General features: G+C 39.2%; 3 protein-coding genes across 3 annotated transcripts in view; 2 read left to right on the top strand and 1 right to left on the bottom strand.

Annotated features, from left to right (window-relative positions):
- Positions 1–11360: 11360 nt before the first annotated feature.
- Positions 11361–14242, top strand: masp2 (MBL associated serine protease 2). The gene is made up of 6 exons (XM_028410651.1): positions 11361–11497; positions 11568–11790; positions 11878–12055; positions 12302–12433; positions 13496–13692; positions 13891–14242. Exons 1-6 carry the CDS (start codon positions 11490–11492, stop codon positions 14068–14070), a joined length of 918 nt encoding a protein of 305 aa, XP_028266452.1. The 5' UTR covers positions 11361–11489; the 3' UTR covers positions 14071–14242.
- Positions 14243–16180: 1938 nt separating this feature from the next.
- On the bottom strand, positions 16181–21278 carry dffa (DNA fragmentation factor, alpha polypeptide). The gene is made up of 6 exons (XM_028410650.1): positions 21077–21278; positions 19941–20099; positions 19684–19838; positions 19289–19493; positions 17984–18111; positions 16181–17428 (listed from the first exon to the last, which is right to left on the bottom strand). Exons 1-6 carry the CDS (start codon positions 21168–21170, stop codon positions 17204–17206), a joined length of 966 nt encoding a protein of 321 aa, XP_028266451.1. The 5' UTR covers positions 21171–21278; the 3' UTR covers positions 16181–17203.
- Positions 21279–21328: 50 nt separating this feature from the next.
- pex14 (peroxisomal biogenesis factor 14) overlaps positions 21329–21884 on the top strand; it is a 40318-nt gene continuing 39762 nt past the window's right edge. The window contains exons 1-2 of the mRNA XM_028410645.1: positions 21329–21382; positions 21473–21573. Of these exons, the coding sequence (XP_028266446.1) occupies positions 21538–21573 (36 nt within the window). The 5' untranslated portion in view covers positions 21329–21382; positions 21473–21537. The remainder of the gene's footprint in view (positions 21383–21472; positions 21574–21884) is intronic.

Raw genomic sequence — 21884 nt, 5'->3', positions numbered from 1 at the left:
CTGTCAGACATGCAGCATCGATGGACTTCACTGAGACAGTGTGTCTGTTTGAATATTAATTGTATTTATTTATTTATGTATACTAATGTATGTATTTATGTATGTAACCGTTTCTTTCAGGGTCAACAATAAAGCATGGATATAATGTTTCATGATGGTAATAACAGTTAATTGTTTTTTGCACATTGTTAAATTATTTTCCACCTGCTTCTATAATATAAAGGCAAAGTAAGATTTCTTGTATATTTTTTTTGTGACTGAGTACATTTACTTCACAGAAATTGTGAAAATATATTTCTGTCCAGCCAAAAACAGAGTTAGAGTGAATGAATGGCACACAGCAGACATGCAGATTTTCCCTCAAATGTTATATTTAATAACTTATGTTCACAAATGGAGACAAAATATTTTAAAACCGACAGTTTTATTCCCACATTAAGAGCTTATTACTGAATATATAGTATTTTAACTCAGTCAATTTATCACAATAATAGCCTTATGCCTACTTTACAAGCATTTACTTCAACCAGATTGATGGTGAAATGGTCCAATGTGATGTTACTACTGGCCAGACTCTCTTCCTGATTAATTCCTAGTCACAAGTTAAGGAAGATGCTTTAGTGACTTATCACAGGTCGTTAAACCTGTCAGTGAGACGGGGAAGTAAATACATCAGAAGCTCAGTTCACTCAGATGGACGGCAACACACGAGTAGCCTGGGTTAATGAACAAAACACACACACACATATATATATATATATATATATATATATATATATATATATGTTAATATTAATCTGATGTCACTGTTTGAAAGCAGAGACCAGGCATCTATTGAGATGAAGAAATGTTTTTTTGTGTGTGACCCCATCAAACGACTTCATGATTCTTGCATCAAACCAGACTCCTCAGTTCTCAATCAGTCACACTACAATTACCACACACTCTCACAGCCCTTGTGGCATGTTTAACCATTGTTGATATGTATATTTTTTTTAACCACTTTCTGAGGGGGAGAACGCTGAGTGGGTGCTGGTCACAATCAAATATTGACTTCCAACCTGAGCCCAGACTCCTTAGAGGGCTGATAGATTTCCTGTGTTAAATTACATGCAGGTGAAATGTCCTGCTGTTTGTACCAGTTCAGATAAATGGTGTTTTTATAGCGGGGAATAAATGACCAATCATAGAAATAAGGAAAAGAAAGAAAGAAGAAGAAAAAAAGAACACAATTTGCATCTGACATAAAGTGGCTGAACAATAGCAGTGAATGTCTATATGTGAGAGCACATTTTTAAAGTCTGTGCGTCAAAAAGAATTAAACTGCACACTGTATTAAAATACAAAGGTTTTTTTTTTTGCTGTTTATCCAGATATATTTTGAACAATTTAACGCATGTTAGTGCTCTTGTCAGCACTGGGTTACGGTCTCATCCTCTTCCTGCACAGGAAGAATAGAGGCTAATGATTCATAGTGGAACTCGTTTCACGAGACACAAGTTAACATTGACGGCTCAGATTCAGTCACAGGTGTAACATTAAAGGCCACGCTGATGACATTTTTTTACCTCTTATTATCATTGTGGGGGAAAAAAAGCAATTTAATTCTCATATCCTGATTGTTATTGAACAAGACAATATAAAATCCCCTGAAAACAGCATGGTGAGTTATAGTACCGTGAATTTCAAAGCCATGTAATTACATGGTTCTGACAACCTCTGGGAACTCTGCTCTGTCGCTCCCTTTCACGATACTGAGCAGACAAAGGCTCCTGTGGGCTCACTTGATTACAGTACAGATTCATCACGCAGCATCTCTCGTTCTTACGCACACTCAAAACAGAAAAGAAAATGATGCATTTAGAGGTTTATATGGAATGAGAAAACAACTACACCGTGATATCCTGAAAAAAAAGTAATTCCAAAAAGCATCTGACACTAATCAGTATCTCTGGAGTTATAAACACAATACAATTCGATGTCAGTCGAGGCGCTGTCCACTCCTGACTTTATGCCCCTGGGCTTAAATGAGCATGCAGAGGAGCAACATCAAAGCTGATGCCTGCAAGCAAAGCATTTTATTGGCTTTCCTTTTGATCTGAAGGAGGAGGGAAAAGAGTGCTCAGGCCTAACTGTGTAATTCAAATTTAAATGTGACTTTATATGTTTAAAAATAACAAAGACTTAGGTATTGTTGGTGCACCTCATAAGAAGAAAAACAACTTCAAAGCAGTAGCAGTCAATAGTTAGAAACTTTACAGGACGTGACTATAGAAAGATTTAGGCCGGTGGTGCATCATGATATATAGTTATGGCTATTTCATGATAGATAATGTTTTTTTTTTCATTTCTCATTGCAGAAATAGTGACCATTGGTTATGTTTGATGAATAAAATGTGTGAATACATATGCTTACATTTCATTATAGCATCATCTATCATCACAGAATGCAACATTTATGCATATAATGTATCATTCAGCCTTTTTTATCAGCTTAAAGAGCAATATTTTATTTTACACTTTGTTTTATTTTAAAAAGAATCTTCAATTTAAGTGAACTAAATGATGTCATCTTTGTAATGTCACTTTTTTTTCAGCCTCACTGATAGCTGATCAGTATTTGCGTCTGTATTTCATAGATGTGTCAGAGCTAGTTTTGATCTTGCACTTGTGAAAATCTAGAAACGGTTAACATCAAACGGTTCTCTAACCTGGCCTCCATCAGTCAAGACAGGCCAAATTAACACCCACTGCTCGGCCGAATGCTGCTGAGAAAAGGTGTGAACAGGCAGGTTGTGGCAATTCCCCATTAACAGGAAGGCTGTGACCTCTCCTGTGTACAATACAATACAGCCACAGACAATATCATGCTGAAAAAAATGATTAACATAAAAAGAGAGTGGAATAACAAGAGATTCATATTACTACAATAATAATAAATAGAGTGTTGTTTATTCAAAGCCTTTATGGATTCAGCGTGTACCAGAGGAAATTGGAAATTAAAAGAAAAAACAGGAAACCATATTAATGTTACATCAAACAGTGGGCGTGCATGTTTTGTTAAATAGTAAAAAAAAAAAGTCATACATGTGTGACTTGTACTTTATTAACCCCGCAACTCTGAGCTCTGTCCCTGCAGCAGCCTTATTCATCTCCGTCAGGCAGGCTCCATTTGTTTAGTTGTGACATTTTAGATATAGGTTGTATCCAGAGCACTGAACATATGCAGTATGGTTGACTAGCTGAGACATTCTGAAGTAAATATATAAAAACCCATTTAAAAAAACCTTGTCTGGGGAACAGGATATACCCAATAATGGAGCTGTCTCTCTGTGCATGTGGCAGGTTTGCATCAGTCTGTTGAGAGATCATTAGTGCCTTTTTGTGAGGGACTGCTCTCCTTTCAGCTCGTCTTACTACCGTTATTCAGTCACAGCTTCATTTTTTTTGTTGTCAAGAATTTATCATAGTAAAGATCTGTAGGCGTTAAAAGTAGATCCATGGATTTTTTGTTGATTTTGCTTTTCAAAAGCATCATAGCTACATCTTTAGAAATATATATAAAGTCTCTGACTTCAGAGCGATATTATTACGAGTGAGGAAACCATTCTGGCACACACGACACACGCACTAAAGTGTCTCTGATGTATTTCTCCCAAAGAGTTCCCCTGTTTGGGAGCACCAATGGGAATGAAGAGATTGTTTTCCCCAGCAGGGCCTAATGATGCCTGATGGCTTATTCAGCCGCCCAGTGCCAGCACTAAAAGCTGATCATTACAGGGCCCTCTGCTCTTTCAGTGCTAAAGCCATGGCTCAGAAAATGAGCTGTCACCAGCTAGAGGAAGGAATGCAACACGCATTTTCACTATAGTGACCTTGTTAATTCTGGATGTCAGTGCTTTGGAAAGCTGGGCATGCCTTTGGTTGGAAAGTTTAACACAGGGTTTCATCTGACGAGATGTTTAAATGTTGTGTTTAAAGAAGTCATAAATAAAAAATAAAAGATGAAAACGTTTTGACTGGATTTTTTCAAATGACTATGCTGAAACAGAACAAGGCGCTGATGGCCCAAGGTAATTTTTTTTCATCTTCATCACATATGGATTAGGAGCCCTATAGCATCATATAATCACTACTGACAGTAGCAGTCATCAGTCTTTACCACAAGTGGTAGCCCCAAAATGAATGAAAGGGCTTTGGCATCAGGAAATAATAATAATAATAATAATGCCACTGAAAAATTATACAACCAAACTCAGTGGCAATTCTTAGAGTCTGCACTGGCCTCTGGCAACGATTCAGACGGGGGCCCCTCCAACCACTGTCCATCTATAATAAAAACATATAACACAAAATATATAACAAACCTAACTTAGAATACGGAGATTCCTGTCATTGCAATCTTTTTCACTGCTAAAGTTTAAAGTTGGTCAGTCCTCAGGGGCCTCCAACTGATTTTGGGGCCCCAAGCAGGTGCCTGCATTTTCTGCAAATGGTGAAACAAAGCCCTGGACAAAGTCAACAGTGAGTGAAGACACAACACGGCCCTGCTGGGGTTGAGTCCATATGTGGTAAACTGAAGGTGGACACCAATCAGCCACAATCAGACATTAAAGTGGATAATATTGATTATCTATATCTTTTACTGGCTTTTACCTGTCAATAGTTTGGATACATTCCATAGCATGTGTACAGTCTCTTCCTGGAAGGTTTGTGTTGGAAGCAGAAGAAAAGGGCCAGCCATGGTTCTCGGTTACATAATTACTTCTCTCCATCTTCAGAATCAGAATTACTTTATTTATCCCCGAGGGGAAATTCTTGAAATCCAAGCACGATGTTCAAACTGTCACACGGCACTGCTGATTATCTGCCTCTTCCCATCCCTACAGTGACGCATGGCGGTAGTATCATCATGGCACGGGGCCATCAACGACAGGGGCAGGAAGATTGGTCAGAAATGAAGGAAGGACGAGCACTGCCAATTACAATGAGGTATAAGCACAATGACCTAAAACCAAGACAAGTCTGTCTGTGTAGTCAAAGCTAAGTTTGAAACCCACTGAACATCTGTGAAGAGAGCCGAAGATCGCAGATGCTTCCTTTTAATGTCCTCATAAGAGTGTCTAAGTAGGACCAAAGCTTCTATGTTTACCGAGAAGACTCTAACAGTCTAATGTATGTGTTCACTTGTTATCCACATCATAAATATCATTTTTCTGACTCTTTCTTCAAAAAATGTTATACTAAAACTAACTCTCATTTCAGCAGCAAAGCAGAGGGACTTCTGTAGAAGCAGCGTAGCTGAGGCGTTGAGGTGCGGAGGTGGGGTTGTGATTGGGTGACAGTGCAAAACATGTAAAGATTAATTGTTTTGTGCTTCATTGACCAACTCAACCATCCCCACACTGACAAGTAATCTCATCATTTTAGCTGATCAGACTCCTTCCGTAGGAAAAGCAAATCATTGTTGTCCATGCTTTTCTAGCACTCTAGAATAAATGTGATCCAACATGATTGCATCACAGTCAATTAGTTTGGCTTCAATACAGTTGAATGACCACCAGCCAATCACGATGATGGTGTCATTAGAGGAATCAGAGGAAAGAACATATCACAAGATGATACAGAAATGTTTAAGCACTGAAATTTCTACAAAATAGCTCTGTAATCACAGGGGTGACACTCCTGTGATTAGCTGCTAGAACCGTCCTGGTTCGGCTTAGCTTTTGCACCTGTAATACATTTGTTGCCACAGCAGCGGCTGAGTGTCTCAAGTAATGTTATTTTCTCCCAGTGTGTAGTGCTGCTTTTGACTATTTTCAGGACAATTGGGCCCTTACAGGATGGCAATACACCTGATTGCAGTCGCTCTAAGAACATGAAATCCCCTTATGTCAAATGGTCAGGCCACGATACAGAGGGGTGTGGGGTGACGTGACATGAGCCATTGAGAACCTAAATGTCACCACAGCATTATGGTTGACAGTGATGGTTTTTGGTTATTAATGTATGCGAAGTCCTCACTGCTGCTTATGGGAGAGTCATGCCCATTACTCTTATTGGAAATCCATGTTTAATGTTCAGGCTGACCGTCATTTTTCTCAAGCCTAACAGAGCTGAAAATGTTTAATCAATTATACAAGAAATAACCCCTCATTAATATCACTACTCGAGTTTTTGAATCATGGCCTGTCAGCACTGTTTTATAATTTCATACCACCGGTATACTTCATCATGACTCTATTATGTCATTTAGATGCCTATTTTTTGACGTTTCAGAACTGTGAAAGTGAGATTTAACATCTTCTCTTCATCTTCAGGTGCAGTTTTGTAAAAAATAAATAAATAAATGCAAATAAAAGCCTGTTTGAAACATAATGAAAGAAAGAGCATGCTGGCGGTGAGACTTCATAATGAAGGAAAAGATTCAGGGCTGAGAGCAGCACCTGTGTGCCATTTCTCATCATTGCTTTCTCAAACCAACGTCACTGACTGCTTTAGCGCCTTATGGCAGTCGGCTGCATCGCTGAAGCTGGAGCCTGTTTGAATTAGCAAGGAAATGACCATATTTGTTATCTGTGAAAAAGAGCCACGCCAGGCCAAATTGAAAGGATAATGAGCCTGATGTCAGGAATGAAATCCAGCACAAAAGGATCAGCATCAATTCATCAAGAGACATTCTTGGTGATTCACATCTGGGGATGCTGGGAATTAAGTTGAACGATAAATTGCACACTGAACACATGGGTTTAGCATTTGTGGCACTTAGCAGTAAACACGCCAAGGCACAGACACACACATACGCCTTTGAAGAAGTTTGAAGAAGCAGCCTCATAGGAGCTTTTACCACAGTTATACTGCATTGCTCTGATACTGCTTTTAACTCTATTTTGTCAAGTGAATTCACGATATTCTAATTAAAGAAAATGTATTGAAATTTACAAGTCACACTATCCATCTTGTCACACACACACCAAGACAAACTTAAGCATATTAGGCCAAGGACACTATAGTACAATAAACCCATTCTTTCCCTTAAACTCCTGTAACTGTAAACTTGAAAACGAGAATAAATATTATTTTTCTTCGCTTCACAGGAAACGGGCAGAGTTAGATCTGTACAAGATTTATATTTGTAGAATTTTTATACTTTTCAAAGAGTTATCATTTTTGTCAGATGACTGAGCCCTTTATTTCCTTCATGTCCTGATTTGACTTAGTAACAGTGTCAGGAAAGTGTAAGGACTTGTACCACTTCCCATCAATTTACCCCAAAAGAAAAAGACATACAGAAAAAAAAATCAAGTGAGTCCTTAACAGCTGTGACAGGTCTATTTTAGTTGTATACCTTTTACTGTATTCTCTGCACCCACACACAATGAACCAGAACAATAGCATCACTAATGGAAACATTAAAGTGAACCTGCAGCTCTCCTCAGAACAAAGAAAAATGTTAATAAGTAATGACAACATTAATTCAGTTCTGTCTTTTTACTTTGTGAACATCTGGCCTGGAGGTTGAAGTCAAGGTGGTTGTTTGGGATATGAACACAGAGAGAGTCAGATGTCTGGATGTGCCTGCAGACATTTGGAACCCCCCCCCTCTTTTCTCTGAATTGAATGAGCAACATTTTACATCTCTGCACTGAAAGTGATTAACTTTTCTCAAAATGCAGCTCTGACGCATGGATGAATGAGTATTTGACACTCAGAGGCATCTTAGACACGTGTTATTTGCATCAGGTAGTGTGCTGGCAGCCTAAGCTCTATCGTTTCTGCATAACTACAGTGGACGAGCAAATTACAGTGGATTAACTCTACATTGTTCCTCAGTGTTCAGCTCAACTGACACATCCCCACTTATTCAAGTCTCTAATTACGGTTTGCAGCCTGTGGGTGGCTGGGGCTGCTGTGATTGCAGCTGCTGAAGAAGAGGAAAAAAAAAGATGAGGCTGAAGATGGCATAAAAAGGGTAAATACGTTCACATCTAGCATGTCTGCTTTAGTGGAGGGATACTGTAGCAGGAATAATGTGCTGGCAGGGTCACGGAAGGACCAAAGAGAGAGAGAGCGATAGTGAGACTGTAGTATACAAAATCTCTCTCTCTATCTCCAACATCTAATGCACCGACTGAAGCCCTTACCCCACATCTCCATCCCTACCTTTTGTTGACTCTCAAACAGTCACTATCCCTTTGTCGTTTCAGTTGATCTCAAGTAGCCTATTCTTTATTTTATTACTGACTGACTTCCTATGAGGAAGCACTTCATTACAGCATGGCACAGCAGGCAGGTACAGCAGCACAGTGAGGTCTGTCTTGCGCACATGGACATTGAAGATTTGATCATGCTGAAATCATCCTGGACCTCATGTCCCTGCACGTTTTGAGTGCATGCTCAGCTTTCTGTGTGTGTGTGAGCTAATTAGCTATGGTACATGCACAAACAAGAGCACCGAATTCAGTCAGTGTTGGGCAAATGTTGTGACGCACATGCACAATACTTACCCCAGTATTGACATGATGTTTTTATAATGAATGCTTTTAGAATGGGAGTGTTCATCAGACAAGCTACATGTAAGACTTTTAACAGAAAAATGCTCATTTTGAAAACAAAAGACCACAAACAGAACATTTACATTCCCTTGAATTTGGAAGTTTTAATTTTAAAACTGAGAGCGTCATCATTTGATGATGAGGTTAAGTCTATTACATCTGGCCCCGTGAGTTTCCTTTGAATGACAGGCTTCCAGCTGCGAATCACAAAATGACATAGATGGCTGCTGTCACTGTGTGAGCTGCTCTATTATTCACAGCAATGCTCCGGTTTTTGTCCTATGGTGACATCATCACTTCAGTCAGACTGTCTCATTGTTCCTTGACCTAAGTTTGGTACAATTGTTCAGCCACTACCGAGAATTACTTGAATTTTTTTATTCTTGATTAAATGTCTGTTTGTCACTTTTTTTTCATTATAGCAAAAAAATAAAATGTATAGAGCTTTAATCACCTCCAACATTTTACTGTCAAGTATTCACAATTCAGTTTGAAGTTTAAATGTGTTCTCTTCTTTTATTTCATGTGTATTAAATGTATTGTGCTGTCCCCCAGTTCAAAGTCGGACACAACAATTTTTTTTTCACACTTTAAGGTGTGGCCTGATAATGTGAAAGGCACGACCTCAGGGTGTGAGAAAGTTATAAATCTGAGAAGCTACAAATAGCATGCAATGGGTGTCAGTTGCTGCAGGCATATTGTACAGTTTATGTTACATTTTATATTTTAACATATTGCACATAAGCACTGTGTACCTGCTAAGTACACACACACACACACACACACACACACACACACACACACACACACACACATATATATATATATATATATATATATATATATATATATATATATATATATATATATATATATATATATATATATATATAAAATTAAACAACAACAACAACAAAAAAAGACAAACATCATGAACAATTGTGTGTTTTGTAACTTCTAATTATCACAGCTCTGGCCTTTCAATGTCAATCACTACAGTGACATTTAAAACCAGACTTCAGCCATGGACCTCAGGAAGGACAAAAAAAAAGAATGCTTCAAGCAATAAATAAATGAATAAACCCAACAACATTTAATAGAGTAGATACATATTTATAACCATTTTTCACATTGTCTCCACACAAAAATCAATGTCTTAACAAACAGTATTTTAGTAGTGTTTGTAACTAAAGGTTTAAAAGTAGAACGATTAAATAGTTACAAATAAAAAAGTGTGTATGTGTTATTAGAGTTTTGTGATATGTACATTTTAATAACAACTGGATAGAAGTGGTACCGATATTTATTATGTGGTCCAATTGTGATTATTCTTAAGTAAATTAATAATTTTGTGCTTTTGTAAGTGTGAATCGTGTGTAGTGTTTAATTAGAATGATTTAAAAATAATAATAAAAAAAGAAATTGTCTATGCAAATAAGTACAGAGCAAGTGTTTCAAATGGAAAGCTATAGTTCTCATTAAAACCAAAAGAAAAGATCTGAGAGTCTAAAGATCCACCAGCAGCCCCTAGAGGCTGCAGTGTTAACCCCACAGTACTGTCCTTCTCCTCATGTGTGTTTGAAATTTCAAAGGGTCATCTGAGCAAAAAGTTTAGTTCTGTTTTAAAACGGCACATATTCTTTCATGAGGGCGTCTGAAGAAGCTCCCTCTGTACCAAAAAATAAAATATCTTTAAACCTACAGTGTAAGATGCACCTGGGACCAAGAATAAGAATGTTGCCAGGATGTTTACAGACAGGTGATGTAGCTCCTCGAAAGCTAAGTGTAAAAAAAAGGCACAGGATCTTTTTTCACCTCTACAGAAGAAAAGCAGGAAATAATTAAAAAAAAAACACCCACTAAGATCAAGACTGAGGGTCTGGAGGACACAGTGGGCATAAACGCCACAATAATTTCCTTATATTTAAGGTACATTCTGATGGATGTTGGGGATTCATTCTCAATCACGAAAACCTATGTGGCAGCTGGATAATATCCAAAAGGAGAACATCTGCTATCAGAACAGACTCCCCCATGGTTTAACATCCCACCAGCTCGCAGTCGAGAAAACAAAAAGGTCACGATTGAAAAAGAGCACCATCACACAAAGGTCATTTGTAAAACCACATTGCTGATAATTATTGTAATTCACTTCAAATATGTGGCATTAGCACTGGGAAAACAGGGGTTTGCTTATTATAAGCTACTTAAGTTGCCACTCTGCTGTTTAAAAGGCTCCAGTCAGCTCTGAATAACATCAAAATGTGTATTCTATCAAAACAGACAGCATGAATAGTCTAAAAGTATAATAGGTTTACAATGAAGTCTAAAGCATTTGGCACAGTGCAGATGCAGGCATGTGAAAAAAAAGACTCAATCTGGTTTCATTCACTGGGTAACTGTTGATGATACCACTGATTGTTTTCATCCCTCCCAATACAGTAATTAGGTGCAGACAAAAGAGATGGGCCGGTCAATGTTGTGGGTATAGTGTATGTATTGTTTTCAGAGGCTCTTATTTAACAGCCTCGCCGCTCGGCCATCGCCGGATCAGGGTCTGAAATAATTAACGGCCTGAGTCTGGTTTGATCAGCATCACTGTCTAAACAAGATTCACAGGGCAGTGATGTGTGATGCAGGTGAGGGGTGCTTTCCCCTTTTAGAAATATATTTGCATTTTATATGTGGAAGAATGTTCCATTTCAAACAAGAAATCAATCATTTCCTCAAGGGACTGTAAATGATGAGTGAGTGAGATAATACTGTAATAGTCATCAAAGCTAGGATTCTTCTGAAGAAAGAAGGTGGAGATTAATGACAAACTGATCATGTGATTGTCTCTTTTTGTTTACCTAAGTGTCAGCCAGTGAGGGCAGCTGAGTTCATTCACCTTCGGACCAAACACAGAAAATATCCAGGCACTGCACAGCCAGCATGACCGGGTGAGTGTCAGTTATTCACATGTGCTAAATAATCCTTGAAACTGCTGCCATCACACCTAATCTTTCCCAGTGGCTTTTGTGTATTTGTCCTATTTTCTCTCCTCCACGTCTCACTGAGTGTGGAACTGACAGGGTTATATGGCAGCTTCACCTCCCCCGACTTCCCCCAGCCATACCCCGACAACCAGCGCATAGTGTGGAACATCACCGTCCCAGACGGCCACAGGGTCAAACTCTACTTCACCCACTTCAGCATGGAACCCTCCGACCAGTGTGAATATGATTACATCCAGGTACACAAAACAAAACAAACAAAAAAAACACTATTGTCTTGTCACAAGCCTGCTCACAAAAAAGTCGTCTGACCTTGTCATAACCAGGTTTTGGCAGAGGGGAATGAAACATTGCGGTTCTGTGGTGAGGAAGAGAAAAACTCTGAAAGCACCCCCAGGAACACCATCATCCTGTCAGCCGGCAACATCATGTCAGTGGTCTTTAGGAGTGACTACTCTAATGAGGGCAGATTCACCGGCTTTCAAGCGTTTTACACCTCAGAAGGTGATGCAAAATAGTGACATTCATTACCGGAGGGTGGATATACTTTTGTAATTAAACTGAACAAAGTGGAGTTTCTACTGAAATAGCTAGTATTATGTCACAGGTACATACAGTAAAGCTTTAAAATATGATTTAGAAGTAATATATAGAACTTGTGTGGTAGTTATTTTGTATGTTTTATATAATATACTAATATGCCTCCACTGTGTGTTGTTTCACTCTCCTGTGTCTGTCTGTCTGTCGCAGACATCAATGAGTGTCTGTCCAAGGTAGATGGGGAGAGAGTGTGTGATCATTTTTGCCACAATTACATCGGGGGCTATTATTGCACGTGCAGACAAGGATACTTTCTCCATGACAACAAAAGGTCCTGCACAGGTAAGAGTGATGCAGACTGAGGCTTGAGAGGCAGGATCATTTGAGCTCTATCAAAGTGAGTCAAAAGCTACATAGTGAGGGTCAGTGTTAAGAGCTTGGCATACAGCGTTTGACTGTGTATTGATCTCACTAAATAGGGTTATTTCTCAAGATAAATACACTGCTGCTCGCCGCCTCGCTCCCAGGCTTCCCGAGGTATTGATGGCAGTTTTCATTAGTGTGCATTAACCCGTTTGCAGAGAACACACTTAATTCTGCAGCTTTTGTTGACAACATATATCTAACCAGCTGGCACAATTTGTAGATGTGGCATTGATATGTTTGTAGACAAATAAATGTTCATTTCAACATATTTGAGAAACATAGAAGAAAATGACCTTACCCTGCTGTGATGTAAACTGGCCACCATACACAATAATTTTAAGAAAAGCCATTTGTCTTTTGTGTCACAGTGCCATGGAACAACTCTGCACACTGTTAATATTGTTATATATTGGATTTCAGTCTGGCCTGTGCTAACTAATTTCAGTCTTAAAAGGCATACTGATGCATAAAGTAGTTGATCTCTGCCAGTCAGTGCAAGGCGAGGTTAATTACTGTCGATTCCTAAGGGAAAAGCAACTTCAAAATGGCATTAAAAATTGATACCTGTGTGCAGCGCTAATAGTGTACCGACACTTGGTAATTAATCATAATTACCAGCTGATGTGCATTAAATTATTATTCTTTGCCACAGGAAAAAAAGGGTGACAAAACAAATCATGCAATGAATAGGCAAAAATGATTATCTGCCTACAGATTGTACTAATTATATGAATTACCACAACTCTGCCTCTTTGCCATGCTCATTTGTTTTTGTCTGTAACAACATCTGCACACTTACCGGGGCAATAATGCAAAACCTAAATGAATCCCATCATTTATGAAGCCAGCAAATGTTCCAATTCATATGAAACAATTATTTGCTTCCAATCCAAAAACTTTTTGAAGTCATTTTTTTCATCACTTTCAGTTACTCTCCAAAAGTGACCACAGTTTGAGTCAGACTTTGCGTCTCTGCAGTGCCATGTCTGAGCCAGGTGTTGACAAAACCATCAGGTGTTCTGACCAGTCCAGGCTACCCGAGCCCCTACCCACCCATGAGTCAGTGTGACCACACCATCAGTCTGCCTGAGGGGTCCAGAATAATCCTGGACTTCCTGGAACCCTTTGACATAGAGAAGCACCTAAACTCCCCGTGTCCGTACGACATGCTCAAGGTCAGTGATGTGACTTTATTCCAACACACAATAAGCAATTAATAAGCAATGTATTCGTCCTCATGCTTGTGGAGGTCGTTTTTCACTCACTTGTCTTTCTTTGGTGATATACTATAGCCATACGGTTTCCTGCATATTTATCTTTGACTCTGAATCAATCAATCAGCAAGTAATAGATAAACATTTCCCCCCTGCAAGATTTCAACAGCTGGACAAGAGTATGGGCCTTTTTGCGGTTCAACACCTCCAGGCCGCATTGACACAGGAAGTTACCAAGTGCATGTTGCATTCAGATCTGATGCTAGTGGGAAAAACCAGGGATGGAAGATCATGTACACTAGTAGCAAGGCTGAATCCACCACTTTAACTGAAGACTAATGTTAGCATGTTTTCAACTGTCTTATTTCTTTTTGTGACATGTTGCTGTAATCTCACCAACATAATCCCCCCTCTCATCACTTCTGCACTGTGCTTTATTCTTACTTGTGCAAATAAAGACATGTATTAATTTACATAGGAATTGCCTGTTGATTAAATTTACTATAATTAATATGTGGTGAGTAAAGTGTTTGGATATTTCTCAGATCAAACTATTGCTCTGATTTATTTTAGATGAAGGCTCCTTTTAATGTAGAAATAATGAATTATTTCAGTCTGTCTGAATGTCACCATTCAGTCTGGTTTAAAAAGCAATAAATGCCAACCATTTAACCTTCATACATTATGCAGCTTGTTTTCTGCAATCCCACCTATGTCCCTAATCATAACAGTTATTAGAGGGTTCTTCAGTCCAGTGAAATTGCCTCTCATTTTGACACTTTTGCCTTCATTCACTAACATTTTTCCATCTGACCACCCCACAAGTGGCGCCAGAGTGGATGGCAAGTGTAAATGTATGGAGGAAAAAAACAACATTAATCATACTGTTTGAGATTAGTGTTTGATTTGTTCTCTTGTCATGTGGATTGATGCCTGTGAACCTCTAAGTATAGACCATGGTATCTTAACTTCGACTGAACTGATGCATAGTCTGTAGTGTGGAGGCCACCACAGCTTAGCACTGACCCATATATCACCTTGGCATTTGCAACCCAGCAGAATCATAAGGTCTTAGGTGGATCCGGGCCCTCTAGTAGTCATCTGACCAGATGGAATAAGGTTTGTTTCCAGCATGAAATGCCCACACAGTCCTCGGGGCACCTGGGTGCTTACAGAGCAAACCTCCAATTCTTACCTGAGTGCTGTTAGGTCATGATATAATCCACATAGACAGTGTGACACATGATAGCACAACTGGCTGCTCCTGCGCTGCATCTCACTCACTCCAAACTGTTCAGCCTAGCTGGAGCCAATTCCACAGGAATTACGCACACCATGAAACTCATTAACCAGCTGTTGGAAAATATCTAGGAGCAGCACGCTGCCAATAGGCTAATAGCTAATATGCCCATCTCGATTTCATTAGGAAAAACAAACATAAAGAAAATTTACAATGATAAATTTGTTTGTTATGTTAATAAATGTTCTATTGGAGTTAGTATTCTATTGATTTAGATGTCGGGTTCAAGTGTTGGCATCCCATTATGGCCATTATGAGGCATTACTCTTATATAATGCCTTACTCTACCTAACATTCCATTAAATAGCCTTTATCACTTCCCTCTATCAGACTATTAAATGTCAGCACTTCTCTACCTAGCAGTGGTAGGCAGGTGCGTCATCACACATTCACACATACATAATGGAAGGAAGAGCTTTGTATGGCTGATAGCAGATATTTCTAGCTTGTTGGAGGTAGGGAGGATGAATAGTTTTAAAACTTCAACACAGGACACTGAGGATGGACTCCCAAAGTGGGACCACTGTCATTCTTTTGCTGGACAGCTAGGTTAGGTTAAAGCACCAAAAAATACTCAACTGGTCAAAAATGTTTATATTCATTATAAATATATGGGACAAGATACAATTAAGATTTATTTATTTATTTTAAAAACCCTCTTTCACCATTTAAAATGTAAAAAAAAGGTAGCTTGAGTCACTGTACGGTTACATACAACATCCCTTAGTAACATTTTCAATCTGTGTTTATATTAAATACAAACTGTGAAACGTTCACCCCTTATTTCCTGTGAGGTTCAGTAGAAAACCGACTGGCTTTGGTGAACATGATCGATGTGCTGATTCTCAACTATTTTGACTAAGACACAATACTAAGTAATTAAGACATCCTGATGAACATATCTAATATTAAAGTACAAGCTTTCAGTGACATCTTAATCTCAGCACAACACAAAAAGAAGATCTTCCTGCAAATCCAAACCCATCATTTGTGATCATTGTTCAAGAGACAGATAAGACGACAGGGACTAAAAAAGCTTGTATCTTGTACATGAGTCACACAGACCTCCACTCATTGTCCGCACCGTCTTACATCACACAGCCACCAGCATGACACATAACTGTCATAATACTCTCAAAATATATCTGGAATTATGAATGCATCTATATACAGCTTTATGCATTTACTTAGAAGAGCAATAAATTTGTTCCTTAATTCTTCCATGTTAGTATTGCCTAACTGGTTGTGACATTTTCACTTTTTATTTACAAAAACAAATCAAGAGGAAGAAGTAACACTTTTGAATATGTCCACAATAGGGTAAACTCTGTTTTTCCAAGAATTTTAACATTATAACTGGCTGTAAATCTGCTAAATAGCAGCATTTCAGGGTGTATTTCTGACTTATATTTAACTATAAAACAAAACAGCAACACTGGTAAGGCTGATTAAAAAGCAACTAGTTTATACACATCATAGGTTTTACATTTAAAAAAAAAATGCTGAGCGTAAGATAAGAGGATTGATGTCACTTATGTAGGTGTGATAAATATAAAGCTTGGGCACAGACTGCCATCTTGTCTTTTTAAAAGGGGTAAAGTAAACATTAGAGTCTGCAGTTATGAGGTATGTGCCTTTTTCTTTGGGGTGCAGACTATTTAAGAAAAAAAATCATTTATTAAATTATCAGCCTGTAAGTTATGGTAGGCAGCTTTCATTACTTGTAGACACAGCGGGTCAGCAGTTTTAGTTAACAAGCTAAGCTACTGCTGCTGCTTTCAGCTTTAGATTCCAGGATAAATTAAATAACGAGTGGTCTCCATCTTTGACTAAACTGTGGCTTTAAGTTTCACATGGATATGTTTATCTGCAGTTATTTTCACAGCGTGACACACATCAAAAGGAGGAGCCGTTAGAAAGTAGACGAGAGCGCCTAATGTCATCATGCCTTTGGTAAACATGACATGTTAATCAACCTGTTTCCTCTTGAGGCGAAAGCATTCAAGAGGTTTGCAAGTTTTACAAAAATAATGCAAATGTCAACATCCTTAAAATTCATGTATTCCAACAGTATATTGTCAGGGTAAATACACACAGGGTAAATCCCATTGCACAGACCCTGAGGCAGGTAGTGCAAACTCTTATCAGTCTCTGCTCAGGTAAAACCTCAGTCTAGTTGCTGCCTTGGGCTGGTGTTTCTACACCCTCCCCTGTGCTCTTTTTACTGGACTGCCGGTTGCTGTCCAGCTGTGAGTTGCTCTTGATGGACTGCATGGCCTGAATCTGTTGGAGACGTGTGTTTAACTCTGCCTCGCAGGCCTGCAGCAGCTCCGACGTCCTTGCTGTGTCCCAGCCCAGCACTTTTCCCATAGCTTCCACCCCTCTGGCCACTACCAGCTGAAGACACATAGAAGAGAGCTTCATTTCATATACTGGAAATCTTAACAGTGACTATTTTTGACACACTTGTACACAGTCTGTGTGAAACCTATGTTAGAGCAAGGTGGATGCGTAGTTAAATATCTTATGATTACTTTTATTTTGGTATATCACAGGTAGTGTTGCTGTTAGTTGCTGTTGTCAAGTTTTTGGTTCATCGTAATTATAGTTTCTGTGCTTTAATCATTTCAAGTATCACTCCCTCTAAATGGTTCTGCATCCAACCAGAAAAGATGACACTGACCATGAAGCCACTCTCTAGGCTGCAATTTAGCTCTAATGCAAACCAGTGTGTAACGTCATCGCTTGCTTTCTAATGTAACTGCAGCAACAGCCTTGCGTCAACAGGAATGATGTAAGGACATAAGTGTGGGGTAGTTGACAGGGCATTAGAGTCACCCCACATTGTTGTATAAACAAAAAAACAACCAGTCCTTTAAGACATTTTCAGTTAAATCCTGTGTATAAAAATCCACTTTCCATTTGATAGAAAAAATGATGTGAGCGGGCTACCTGTAGGTCCTCAGTGGAAAGCCGAGTTTCTGGGGACGTTTTGCCTTTCAGGACCATTAGTGTCCTGGACATGAATCCAGATGTGGAGTCCACTTCTCCTCCATCTACCATGTCTACATCTCTAGCACCTGACAAATTGAAACAGGTTTTCTATCAGTATCATACGGTTTGATGGTTGGTAGTCACTGCAAAGGTGTGCTCATTAGGCAACAACAATGGTTCCACCTAGTGACAAAAAGATGCAAGTGCAGCTATATCCCACAAAAAGAGAGATTAATAACATGTTAAGATATACATAGTTTCACTTTGAATGGATGTGTAAACACACTGAGCTTCAAATGTTGGTAAAAAATAAACACATCAACACCTGCATGGCATCATGTTCTAAAACACATGAATACTCAGTCAGTGCTTATACTGAACAACTTTTTAACTATGTTAAGTGTTGTAACTCTATCCTGCATGCTTGTGATGCCATTAAAAACCTGTCTGCAGACAAACAGAGAACTCAAAACAACCTCTGTGGCAGTTCCAAGTGTTTCCAGGAGCAGATTTTTACATGATGACGCACACATACACTACTGATCAAAGGTTTTAGAACACGCCAGTGTTTCGAGTTTTTTTTAATTGAAATTCAAGCAGGTCAAGTCCAATATATAGCTTGAACTGTTACAAAGGTGAATGGTTTCCCTCGTGAGAATTATTTGAACAGTATTGTACTGGAGAAAGTAGTGTGTTGCTATAAAAATGGTGGAAAAAAGGCAATTAACAATGGAGGAGAGACAGACCATCATAACATGTAGGTCTTTCCTAAAGAGAAATTGTGAAGAAAGTCAAGGTGTCAGTGAGTACGGTTTCCTTCACAATCAGAAGGCTCTCTGAAGCTGGGGGAAACTCTGACAGGAAGAGGTCTGGCAGGCCCAAAGCTGCAACAGAATCTGAAGACAAGTTTCTGAGACAACAGCTTGCGTGATAGGCAGCTCAGGACAACAGCTTCCAGCAAAGCTCAGTAGTGGTCGTAGTAAGTTAGTCTTAGTTTCAACTGTGGAGAGAAGACTTCGAGCTGCATGTTTGACTGATGGAGCTGAAGCTAGATAGTCATTGCTAAGATATCACATTAGGTAACCAGACGCTTGCCTGGACCATGAAACACCACCAGTGGACTACTGAACACTGGAAGAAGGTGTTATGGAGGATAAATCAAAATTGAAATTTAAGACATAATGAACTGCTCCATATCTTCTTTTTAGAGTAATTATCTTTAAATGGTAGAAAAAACACCACTTAATAACATGTGACATGTACCTTCCTGGCCAGGCTGGCTTGGTTGGTCCTGCTGTCTGTTCTCTTTCTCCACAGCTTTGAGATAGAGCTGCAGCAGTTCCTTGGACTGCCTCTCCTCCTCTCTTCGATCCAAAACCCTCTGTAGAGTCTCCTGGAGGTCCTCGGCTTTCTTTTCTCGGAAGCCGAGGGCAGAGGCTAGCTCGGCACATGGGGCATCCACTAATGTCTGGAAGAGAAGAAGGCATGACTTATGCTGAAATAATGACATACCATACACTTTTAAGTCAGAAACACCCTTTATCAAAGGATTTCAAAAGTCGGTGACACATGATACATCTGTGCTTTTCATCATATGTATTGTTTTGTATGTAAGTACAGTATATACACATTTTTATGTATATGTATGCTCTTGGTACCTGCAGATCTGCTTCAGACATGAGAACGATGCTGGTCAGGTCCTGCTTCAGTTGCTGAGCCAGGTCCCTCCAGGGTGCCACGGTACAGGAGCTGTCAACAGCATCTGTCTCCAACATCACAGAGTCCCTGGCCATCCAAGCGGTGCCACCATCCACTACACAGTAAGGTAAACAAGTATCAAAACATTGTTAAAATGACTGAAATCAGTGCAGGCTACAGACCAACCTCAAACTGAAAGAATAGGCTACATGCTTACTTCTGCGAACTGGAGACCATGTTTCCTTTTCATGCAGCAGCATGAACTTTGTGTTTACGGGTAAACACAAAAAGTAAGATTGATCCTCTACAATCGTCCCATCGTTCTCTAGGACCACCGTGACAGGGTCACTGGGGCTGAACCCAAAGAACTCAGACCCTAGAGGAAAGAAGAAATTATTTATACATTGCTATCATTTGTTTGTTTATTTCTCAAAAAGTGACATTGTCTTTGTAAAAAAAAGGCCATCTGAATCCGTGCACCAAGTTAACTTGTAAGTTAAGCCAATTAATATAAGTAAATGATATCAAAGAGAGATAACTGATGATTATTATTATTAGTTCATGCAAAGCAAGCCAAATATCCCTACATTATCAACCTAGATCCATCCATTCATACAGCCTGTTAACCCACTTTATTCTGTACAGGCTTGTCTGGAGCCATGTGTCAATGGGTGAGAGGCAGGATGCACCCTGGACAGATCGCCAGTCTAACGCTTATCATCAATCAATCATCAATCATCAGGCTCTGTCATTACAGCTGCTCCGTACTGTACACTGCTGCTGAATGGTCACACTGCAACAGCCTGTGTCATCCAACCTTTGAGTAGACATGACTTTTATATGTATGCCGTTAAATATCTGTGATAAATCATCATTTTAGCTTGCTGGTGATGAATTTATCTGTATTAGTGATTTGACTGAAATGTCTAAAACACTTGCTGTATGTACACTTTTGATTGTCTTAGATCAGTGACCTGGGCAACGCCTGGTGACTAGCATGCTAGGAATGAGCAGATAAGGACCGTGTTTAGCTCTTGCAAGTTTGAACACGATGAAAATGGAGATGTTGCCACACACAACTCAAAATTAGGCCTCGGAAACTATCGTCAAGGTTGTAATATTGCTCCAGTGCTGTTAGCTGACAACAAGATCATTGTTTACTAGTAAATGTTTGGATTTATTCAGACCCTTCAGTGTAGTACCAAATGTAACACGAGATGACAACTAGCCATCGTGAAGTGGGTTTTACGTTAATTATAAAAAAAATCCTAAATTCGACATATTTCAAATTGATCAAAACATCGTTACATTTCGCCTAAGATATGTTTAGAAGTTGAAGCTATGACAACTCACCTTTCTTCTTCAGCTCATCTAGAGAGGCGGGTACCACCCCGTATGATTTTTGTCGGGTGAAGTTGCACACTTTACACGGTTTCCTATCCGCCATTCTCTAGACTTTACCAAGAGAAGCTTATGTTTCTTTTTTATTTACTCCAAAAAATGACATACACTGACAACAGCACAACGCTACCTATGCGAACGCGGAACCGCCGATGTAGCGCTATGAACTCTGGGATATGTAGTTACATAATTGCAAAACTGAAACGAAAATAAGAAAGAAGTCTGAGTGCCACCTCACAACGTTATTGAAAGACAATAGTAAATATATATATATATTTTCTAATGAAAGTGTGGTTATAGAAAAAACAAATGAACAAAAAATTAACCTTTTAACTGTGTATTTAAAAGTGCTCAGGAAAAAGCAATCGAACGCCGTTCACTCGAGCAGCCTTTAGAAAATAGGGGATAGAAGGATGGCATCCGCCGACCAACCAGATCCACCAACACAGGTCTCTTCATGCAAAGAAATCATTTACACCTTGATTCCCTGATACAAGAACGAACTGTTCTATTGTACTACTATGTAGTCGCTTCTAAATGCCACTACTTTTGTTAGGTGCTTTAATGACCGCTCTGCTATCGAGGTTAGCACGCCAGTTAGCATGCTAGCTAGGTTACTGTAGATAGCAAAAGTTCTCTTTCAGACATGCTTGGGTTGAAAAGTGGAAACATTTGGTTCTTCGGCCGAACTATATGTTGACAAAAATATTGCGGCTTGCCTATGTATTCGACTAGCTGTTTACTATGGTCAGTGTAGCGG

This window comes from Parambassis ranga, chromosome 7, assembly GCF_900634625.1.
Source record: "Parambassis ranga chromosome 7, fParRan2.1, whole genome shotgun sequence".
Lineage (NCBI taxonomy): Eukaryota > Metazoa > Chordata > Actinopteri > Ambassidae > Parambassis > Parambassis ranga.
The sequence above is the reverse complement of the archived record's forward strand: the minus strand, read 5'-3'. Positions and strand labels throughout refer to the sequence as shown.